This window comes from Heptranchias perlo, chromosome 21 (genome assembly GCF_035084215.1).
Source record: "Heptranchias perlo isolate sHepPer1 chromosome 21, sHepPer1.hap1, whole genome shotgun sequence".
NCBI lineage: Eukaryota > Metazoa > Chordata > Chondrichthyes > Hexanchiformes > Hexanchidae > Heptranchias > Heptranchias perlo.
Genome location: NC_090345.1, coordinates 38,520,384 through 38,531,151, shown reverse-complemented (window position 1 = coordinate 38,531,151; position 10,768 = coordinate 38,520,384). Strand labels below are relative to the sequence as shown.

The following is a 10,768-nucleotide window of genomic DNA, read 5'->3' as shown; positions in this document are numbered from 1 at the left end:
ACACCCTTGGGGCATGGGAGACAGCGCTGGGAAATTGATGCTTTTTCCCTCATTATATACCTGAAAAAATGGCTGCAGTGGGGTCCAATTTCTACCCCACTCACGACTGAAAGTACATTGATGTCTGTACACCTGGGGAACAGTTCATGGAAATGATCTCATCGCTCCCTGACCATTGTCATCCCAAAGCACTTCACATGTAATTAATTCTTTTATGAAGTTCAGCCATAGTTGCTATGCAGCAGAAGGTAATGTAAACAGAACAGCCAATATACACACAGCAAGTTCTAAACAACACATGAATCACAAATAATCCAGGGGGGTTCTTCTGTTTTGGTGACGTTGATTAACACATTTTCTGCAGCAGATAAGTTATCTGCTGTTTTTAACTTCTAATCTCAAGTGCAATTCTGCAAAATCACCTGACGAAAAAGGGTGTGGATGGTTTATAAATGTCTTGGAAGAGCCGAACGCAATTAGTTCTGTTTATCCAGCTGATCAGACAACGTAAGTGAAAATAAACAAGAAACTGGCCTATTCATTCAGAACATCATGAGGTAAGAGAGATTTTCCTGTGTAAATAGCATGTTTGATATAAGTGTCTGCCGTGGCTCAGTGGTGGCACTCTCGCCTCTGAATCATTTATAATTCAGAGACTATCTGTAATCACCATGCATTGTTCTGTGATTTATAAATGCGTAGGCTTCGAGGAGTTCCTGACATTTACCTGAGGAAGGAGGAAGCCTCCGCAAGCTTGTAAATTTCAAATAAAATCGTTGGACTATAACTTGGTGTTGTAAAATTATTTACAATTGTCAACCCCAGCCCATCACCGGCATCTCCACATCATGGCCTCTGAATCAGTGAGTTGTGAGCTCAAGTCCCACTCCAGAGAGTTGAGCACAAAATCCAGGCTGGTGTTCCATTGCAGTACTGAGGGAGTGCTGCATTGTTGGAGGTGTCGGATTTTGGATGAGACGTTAAACCGTGGCCTCTTATGCCCTCTCAGGTGGATGTAAAAGATCCCATGGCACTATTTCAAAGACGAGAGGTGGTGTTCTGGCCAATATTTATCTCTAAACAAAAATCACTAAAACAGATTATCTGGCCATTATCACATTGCTGTTTGTGGGACCTTGCTGCCTGCAAATTGGCTACCACGTTTCCTATATTACAACAGTGATGACAATTCAAAAGTACTTCATTGGCTGCAAAGAATTTTGGGATGCCCTGAGGTTGTGAAATATGCTATATAAATGCAAGTCTTTTCTTTCTTGATAAAATACAATTCTTTATATTACACTAATTAAACCATAGAAGTCCATGTCCTAAAGTCGCTTGCTCCCTCAGCTGATGAATCAGTCGTCCTCCATGTTGAACACCACTTGGAGGAAGCATTGAGGGTAGCAAGGCCACAGAATGTACTCTGGGTGGGGGACTTCAATGTCCATCACCAAGAGTGGCTCGGTAGCACCACTACTGACCGAGTTGGCCGAGTCCTGAAGGACATAACTGCTAGACTGGGCCTGTGGCAGGTGGTGAGCGAAACAACACGAGGGAAAAACTTACTTGACCTCGTCCTCACCAATCTACCTGTCACAGATGCATCTGTCCATGACAGCATTGGTAGGAGTGACCACCGCACAGTCCTCGTAGAAATGAAGTCCAGTCTTTGCACTGAGGACACCATCCAACGTGTTGTGTGGCACTACCACCGTGCTAAATGGGATAGATTCAGAACAGATTTAGCAGCTCAAAACTGGGCATCCATGAGGCGCTGTAGGCCGTCAGCAGCAGCAGAATTGTATTCCAGCACAATCTGTAACCTCATGGCCCGGCATATTCCTCACTCTACCATTACCAACAAGCCAGGGGATCAACCCTGGTTCAATGAGGAGTGTAGAAGAGCATGCCAGGAGCAGCACCAGGCGTACCTAAAAATGAGGTGCCAACCTGGTGAAGCTACAACTCAGGACTACATGCATGCTAAACAGCGGAAGAAACATGCTATAGACAGAGCGAAGCGATTCCACAACCAACGGATCAGATCAAAGCTCTGCAGTCCTGCCACATCCAGTCGTGAATGGTGGTGGACAATTAAACAACTAACGGGAGGAGGAAGCTCTGCAAACATCCCCATCCTCAACGATGGCGGAGTCCAGCACGTGAGTGCAAAAGACAAGGCTGAAGCGTTTGCAACCATCTTCAGCCAGAAGTGCCGAGTGGAAGATCCATCTTGGCCTCCTCCCGATATCCCCACCATCACAGAAGCAAGTCTTCAGCAAATTCGATTCACTCCACGTGATATCAAGAAACGGCTGAGTGCACTCAATACAGCAAAGGCTATGGGCCCCGACAACATCCCAGCTGTAGTGCTGAAGACTTGTGCTCCAGAACTAGCTGCGCCTCTAGCCAAGCTGTTCCAGTACAGCTACAACACTGGCATCTACCCGACAATGTGGAAAATTGCCCAGGTATGTCCTGTCCACAAAAAAAGCAGGACATATCCAAGCCGGCCAATTGCCGCCCCATCAGTCTACTCTCAATCATCAGCAAAGTGAAGCAAGGTGTCGTCGACAGTGCTTTCAAGCGGCACTTACTCACCAATAACCTGCTCACCGATGCTCAGTTTGGGTTCCGCCAGAACTACTCGGCTCCAAACCTCATTACAGCCTTGGTCCAAACATGGACAAAAGAGCTGAATTGCAGAGGTGAGGTGAGAGTGACTGCACGTGACATCAAGGCAGCATTTGACCGAGTGTGGCACCAAGGAGCCCGAGTAAAATTGAAGTCAATGGGAATCAGGGGAAAAACTCTCCAGTGGCTGGAGTCATACCTAGCACAAAGGAAGATGGTAGTGGTTGTTGGAGGCCAATCATCTCAGCCCCAGGACATTGCTGCAGGAGTTCCTCAGGGCAGTGTCCTAGGCCCAACCATCTTCAGCTGCTTCATTAATGACCTTCCCTCCATCATAAGATCAGAAATGGGGATGTTCGCTGATGATTACACAGTGTTCAGTTCCATTCGCAACCCCTCAGCTAATGAAGCAATCCGAGCCCGCATGCAGCAAGACCTGGACAACTACCAGGCTTGGGCTGATAAGTGGCAAGTAACATTCACGCCAGACAAGTGCCAGGCAATGACCATCTCCAACAAGAGAGAGTCTAACCACCTCCCCTTGACATTCAACGGCATTACCATCGCCGAATCCCCCACAATCAACATCCTGGGGGTCACCATTGACCAGAAACTTAACTGGACCAGCCATATAAATACTGTGGCTACAAGAGCAGGTCAGAGGCTGGGTATTCTGCGATGAGTGACTCACCTCCTGACTCCCCAAATCCCTTCCACCATCTACAAGGCACAAGTCAGGAGTGTGATGGAATACTCTCCACTTGCTGGATGAGTGCAGCTCCAACAACACTGAAGAAGCTCGATACCATCCAGGACAAAGCAGCCCGCTTGATTGGCACCCCATCCATCACCCTAAACATTCACTCCCTTCACCACCAGCGCACAGTGGCTACAGTGTGTACCATCAACAGGATGCACTGCAGCAACTCGCCAAGGCTTCTTCGACAGCACCTCCCAAACTCGCGACCTCTACCACCTAGAAGGACAAGAGCAGCAGGCACATGGGAACAACACCACCTGCACGTTCCCCTCCAAGTCACTCGTCATCCCGACTTGGAAATATATCGCTGTTCCTTCATCGTCGCTGGGTCAAAATCCTGGAACTCCCTTCCTAACAGCACTGTGGGAGAACCTTCACCACACGAACTGCAGCGTTTCAAGAAGGCGGCTCACCACCACCTTCTCAAGGTCAATTAGGGATGGGCAATAAATGCCGGCCTTGCCAGCGACGCCCACACCCCATGTACGAATAAAAAAAAAATCACTCTTGGTCCATTTGCTTTCTATGTCTTCGGTCGTGTCAATGTAACATGTTGGAAAAAAGCTATTATTAATGCTACCAAGGGTTGTTAATCCTTCTTAATAATAACTTCCACAATGCTTTGGGCCCGAGTGTGACCGAACATGCAAGCTTTATTATAGACACAAGAACAACGTTCTAATGCATTTATACCAAACAAGAAAGTTCTCTCGATTCAGGAACTGTCCCTCTAAATTGGAAAATTGCACATGTCACTCCACATTTTAAGAAAGGAGAGAGAGGGAAACCGGGGAATTATAGACCAGTTAGCCTAACATCTGATGTGGGGAAAATGCTGGTGTCCATAATTAAGGATCGGGTGACTGAACACCTCGAGAATTTTCAGTTAATCACAGAGAGCCAGCATGGATTTGTGAAAGGTAGGTTGTGCCTGACAAACCTGATTGAATTTTTTGAAGAGGTGACTAAAGTAGTGGACAGGGGAATGTCAATGGATGTTATTTATATGGACTTCCAGAAGGCATTTGATAAAGTCTCACATAAGAGACTGTTAGCTAAGATAGAAGCCCATGGAATCGAGGGAAAAGTACGGACTTGGTTAGGAAGTTGGCTGAGCGAAAGGCGACAGAGAGTAGGGATAATGGGTAGGTACTCACATTGGCAGGATGTGACTAGTGGAGTCCCGCAGAGATCTGTCTTGGGGCCTCAATTATTCACAATATTTATTAACGACTTAGATGAAGGCATAGAAAGTCTCATATCTAAGTTTGCCGATGACACAAAGATTGGTGGCATTGTAAGCAGTGTAGATGAAAACATAAAATTACAAAGCGATATTAATAGATTAGGTGAATGGGCAAAACTGTGGCAAATGGAATTCAATGTAGGCAAATGTGAGGTCATCCACTTTGGATCAAAAAAGGATAGAACAGGGTACTTTCTAAATGGTAAAAAGTTAAAAACTGTGGATGTCCAAAGGGACTTTGGGGTTCAGGTACATAGATCATTGAAGTGTCATGAACAGGTGCAGAAAATAATCAATAAGGCTAATGGAATGCTGGCCTTTATATCTCGAGGACTAGAGTACAAGGGGGCAGAAGTTATGCTGCAGCTGTACAAAACCCTGGTTAGACCGCACCTGGAGTACTGTGAGCAGTTCTGGGCACCGCACCTTCGGAAGGACATATTGGCCTTGGAGGCAGTGCAGCGTAGGTTTACTGGAATGATACCCGGACTTCAAGGGTTAAGTTACGAGGAGAGATTACACAAATTGGGGTTGTATTCTCTCGAGTTTAGAAGGTTAAGGGGTGATCTGATCGAAATTTATAAGATATTAAGGGGAACGGATAGGGTGGATTGAGAGAAACTATTTCCACTGGTTGGGGATTCTAGGAGTAGGGGGCACAATCTAAAAATTAGAGCCAGACCTTTCAGGAGTGAGATCAGAAAACATTTCTACACACAAAGGGTGGTAGAAGTTTGGAACTCTCTTCCGCAAACGGCAATTGATACGAGCTCAATTGCTAAATTTAAATCTGAGATAGATAGCTTTTTGGCAACCAAAGATATTAAGGGATATGGGCCAAAGGCAGGTATATGGAGTTAGATCACAGACCAACCATGATCATATCAAATGGTGAAGCAGGCACGAGGGGCTGAATGGCCTACTCCTGTTCCTCTGTTCCTAATAAGTATTTATATAACAATGTTCTGATACAGTTATATCAAATAAACAAAGATGGTACAACCTGTCCCTGGAAAGTTTCAAGCTGATCAGGTTTCGTAGGGTGTGTGTGCCTCCGTCACCCCAGAAGCTGCTCCTACCTTTCGCGGGACAGTGTTTCAGTTTATATAACTTTCTGAAGCATATTTGCTTCTGGTAGCTTCACGACATTAGTCCCATGATGGAGTCTGTCCCAGACATCTCCTCTCCCCCAGGGTGCTCAATTTTCCAGACATCTTTATCCATTCTATGGTGTTAACTGTAGTCCATTCTATCCATCTTATTGGGAGGGACATGCCCTTATCTTTCTGTGTATTTTGATTGTTCCGATGCAGAAATTTAAAATGTCTCATCCTGTGTACCCCAATCGCTAAAGTTACCTAATTATCTGAACAAAGCTCCTGCAATTAACATACAGGATTAGTCTGTGTCCAAGCCCTGAGTCTTTGATTGTGCCTTGGGACATTTTGTTAGCTGTTTCTGACAATTGGTCTTCAATGTGTCTGTTTAACAGTTTTATTGTCTGCAATATTCTCAATCACTTTGCCTGGTGTCAGGCATATCATTTCCTGTGGGATGCTGGCTCCCTCTGTATTCTCACAGACGCAAGGTCTGCCCACAGTCTCGCTTTTTAGCCAAGCGCCTAAAGCTTTGCAGGATGGGATACATGATTATGTCAAATTGTAACTGTAATTAGTGATACTTACAGTCACGGTCTGTCCATGATTGAGTGGAGAGGAGGGAGAATGCCCGGGCACAGTGCCCCATGCTCTGGAAGTAGTGTGAACAGCTGCAGTCCGTCACTTCAGAAGGTGGAGTGTGAAGTGGGCAGGGGGGTGAAGTCAGCCAGAACATGGGAAGACAGGAGGGAGGGGGGGCAGTACATGCAGGAAGGGAAAGAGAGGCAAAAAAGCCCCGAATGCTGTTTGGAGAGGAGAAGAGTTCAAGAGAGAAACTCAAGAGAGCAGCGTAGAGATGATAAGAGTCCCGAGAGCAGCCTGGAGAAGGACAGGAGCTGAGAAGGAGAGAGAGAGAGAGAGACTCACAGCAGGATCAAGGCAGCTGAGCTGAATAGCCCTGCACTAGTCATTTGCAATAAAGCAAGATATTACCAGCCTATCCCTCCCCCTTCCCTCTCACTTTTTCTCTCACCATTTCCCCCTTTCTCTCCAACAGAAGCTCTGTCAGGAATGGGAAGCGAGCGAAATGGAGGGCAATGAAGAGAATGTTTGGGGAATCGAGATTCCGCTCTCCATGTTCTCTAACATTTAAATCTGTAACTTTTGTCAGACAGCTCTGACTGTGGTAACCTGACATGCACAGAGCTCTCTCCTAAACAGGACAGTTACAGCCGGGCGGTAGCTAATCAATGTAAACTGGGCTCTGCCTGACTGTGACTTGCTTCAGTTTAAAGGCACTCGAAGTGTCAACAGACTCACTTGAATACTTTAACCTGCACTGACTAACTGTAGACCTGGAGCTCTGAGACACCAAATGATGGTTTGCTGCCAAAACTTAATTTGCACATTTAATCAACAGACCAATATTTAATCAGCACACTGTTCAAACGATACAACATGCAGAAAGTTGACAATTCAGATTAACCTGATTAGATAAAGAAAGAAAAAATGACTTGCATTTATATAGCACCTTTCACAACCTGAGGACATCCCAAAGTGTTTCACAGCCAATGAAGTACTTTTGAAGTGTAGTCACTGTTGTAATGAAGGAAATGCGGCAGCTAATTTGTGCACAGAAAGGTCCCAAAAACAGCAATATGATAATGACCAGATAATCTATTTTTAGTGATGTTGGTTGAGGGGTGATTATTGCTCAAGACATTGGAAGGAACTCCCCTGCTCTTCTTCGAAATGGGTTCAAAAACAGAATCTATTTGGTCAGAATTAAGGAACAATAGAGGAGCTATTATTCTGCTGGGTGTCTACAACGGCCACTAAATAGTGGGAAGGGGATAAAGGAGCAAATTTGCAGGCAAATTATAAAAAGATGCAATAATTTAAGAGTGGTGATAATGGTTGGCTTCAATTATCCTATTTTAGACTGGGAAAATAACAGTGTAAAGGGCAAAGAGGGGGAGGAATTCCTCAAATGTGTACAAGAGAACTTTCTTGATCAATATGTCTCCAGCTGAATGAGGAAGGAAGCAGTCTTGGATCTAGTTCAGAGGAATGAAGTGGGGCAAGTGGAGCATGTTTCAGTGAGGGAGCATTTAGGAAACAGTGATCACAATATTATTAGGTTTAAAGTAGTTATCGAAAAGGACAAGAAACGTGAAAACACTCTATTAGAGGAGAATTATTTTCAGTGAGTTGAAAAGGGATCTGGCCATGGTCGATTGGAATCAAAGATTGGCAGGTAAATCAGCAAATGAGCAATGGGAGGCCTTCAAGGAGGAGTTGGTTCGGGTACAGACTGGACACATTCCCATGAGGGCAAAAGGAAGAGCATGAAAAACTAGGGGGCCGATTTTCGGATGGCGTTGGGGGTGGGGGGGTGCTCCTAAAATCGTAGAAATCTGGAGCAGGTTCGGAGCCCGGCTCCAACCTGCTGACTTCTGGGTTCCCGGGTAACGCGTTAGGGTGCGTGTGCGCCTCCCGAATGCGGGACTCCCACCGGAAATTAAAGCAGGTGGGATGATAATTTAAATACCTGTCCACGTGGCTGAAGTACTTGAGAGACCTCATTGAGTGGACATTTTGGCAGGGGTGCAATTTTGAAGGATCCTCAGCGTGTTTCCTGTGCTGTGGGAAGCACTCCCTGTTGCAACAGACGTATTTCAGCCAGCAGCCAGTGGGAGATGCAAATGAGTATTTGACAGGTGGGGGGAAAACCTCATTTATTGCAGCAGAGCACTCTGTCACTTCAGACAAAGGCCTTTGTGTTTTCACTCAAAATTCTTACTTTCCACCCAAAACTCTGCTGTGCAAACATTTACCTACTTTGCGGACCCCCTCAAACTCACACCGTCAGGATGGGGGGGGCGCCATGGCTGCATTCATCACTTCATCCGAGGACGAGCAACATCACCAGCCTCGCCAGGCACGGCGTCCACCTCCGCCACGTGGAGCTCCACAACACAGTGCTGCGCCACAGGCACCTGCACAACAGCACGGAGGGCAACAACAGAGAGAGCGCCGTCGCAGGAGGCACTACCCTCGCAACACGGTCTACAGTCCGAGGCTCAGCTTCCTGGACCTCTCTGAGGAGCAGCACATACGAAGGCTCAGAGTGAGTCGCCAGGTAGTCGCAGACATCTGCAGCCTCCTTCATGCTGAGCTGCTCCCGGCTGGGCCGAGCAGCATCTCCTTACCTGTCGCTGTAAAAGTCACCACTGCCCTCAACTTCTTTGCCTCCGGATCGTTCCAGGGTGCCACCGGGGACATCGCCAGGGTCTCTCAGTCATCTGCGCACAAGTGCACAAGGCAGGTCACCGACAGCTTGTTTCGCAGGGTCTCGCACTACGTCAACTTCCCGATGGACGACTTCAGCCAGACGGAGAGGGCAGTGGGATTCCACACTGTGGCTGACTTCCCACGGGTGCAGGGTGTAATCGATTGCACCCATATAGTAATACGAGCACCTCCACATGAGCCAAGACTGTTCATCAACAGGAAGGGCTATCACTCCATCAACACTCAGCTCATTTATGACCACCACAAGAGATTCCTTCACGTGTGTGCCAGATACCCTGGCAACTGCCACAATTCCTTCATCCTCTGGGAGTCCAACATCCCGTCCCTCTTCCACGCACCCAACACTCGCAAGGGCTGGCTCCTTGGGGACAAGGGATATCCCCTGCACACGTGGCTTATGACACCTCTGAGGAAACCCTCAACAGCGTCGATATAACAACAGCCACATCGCTACCAGGTCTATAATTGAGCATGTTATAGGGCTGCTCAAGATGCGCTTCAGGTGCCTTGATCATTCTGGGGGAGCACTTCAGTACGCACCAGACAGAGTGGGACGCATTATAGTCGTGTGTTGTGCCCTGCACAACATGGCATAACATAGAGGGGTGCCGCTGGAGAGGGCCTCATCCACATCTGCCACCCATGCTGAGGAGGAGGAGGAGGCAGAGGAGAGGGAGGAGGAGGAGGAGGAGGAGAAGGAGGCGGAGGAGGAGGAGCAACCCATGGGCAGAACAGCAGCTCACCTGGCTACTTGTAAGGCCAGGAGTCACTGATATGTGAGCGGCTCTCCTAATATCAGACAGTGTGAAGACTCCAGTCCTCACCACCTGGATCGAGCAGCAGCTACACCAGCCCCCCCACCCCCCTCCTGGCATAAAACAGTCTTGCAATTACACATGCGCCCACTTTAGAGTGACCCAACGGGTGGCATCAAGTGTGGGCGTTCATGGTGAACCTCATGAAAGGGCCTTATTACAGAAGCCAGTCAAGAATGGCCAAGACGTGGCAGTAGTGGTGACATTAATATTATTTAATGTGCGTTTAGCAAAAAACAAATATAAATAAAAACATGACCAACCGTCAAACACCCTTGTGCATCCCCTTTGTGCTTAAAAAACCTTTGCCTTTCACTTCCGACTACTTCTACGTGGTGCATCCCCTGTGGCTGCAGCAGAGGTAGTGGCAGGTTGCTCATGTTCATGCCCTGACTGCTTAGATGCTTTGGGCCTACGCCCTATGGGTTTTGGCGCCGTGAGGGCCCCTCCAAAGACTGCTCCACCTGCATCTGTGCAATTGCAGACTCGGCCACCTGGAGAGGAGGCAGCATTGCGGATACTGGTTAAGAGGGGCATAACGGGTGAGACATAGGGGCACTTTGAGTGGTGTCCCCACTTCCATGTCCCCTTTCGTCATTATCCCTCCCCTGGGCCAGGCCCACACCACTCCTACCACTCTGCTGTACGACAGTTTGGAGGACATATGTGAAGTCTTGTAAGGCCAGTGCTGGAGTATATGCCTGCCTGTATAAGACAGCAGAATGTTGTTTACCCAGAGTCCGAAGGGCCGTTGTCAGGGCCTGAATGGACTCCTTTGTGAGCTGTGCTTGAAGCTCCATGGAGGCTAGTCTTCCCTCCATCACAGACATTCCCGCACTTACCCGCGACACTACCTCAGAGATGCCCTCACGTCCCTGTGACAGTATCTCAGAGATTC

The 10,768-nt window shown here is 47.5% G+C and overlaps 1 protein-coding gene across 2 annotated transcripts in view; it reads left to right on the top strand.

Moving 5' to 3' along the window:
* The first annotated feature begins 532 nt into the window (after positions 1-532).
* The window catches only part of LOC137340167 (interferon-induced protein with tetratricopeptide repeats 5-like), a 30,967-nt gene continuing 20,731 nt past the window's right edge, over positions 533-10,768 (top strand). Inside the window, exon 1 of one of the 2 annotated variants that reach the window (XM_068002523.1) lies at positions 533-557. In XM_068002523.1, coding sequence (XP_067858624.1) covers positions 553-557 — 5 coding nt within the window. In that variant the 5' untranslated portion in view covers positions 533-552. The remainder of the gene's footprint in view (positions 558-10,768) is intronic. The other variant, XM_068002521.1, reaches the window with a different exon arrangement.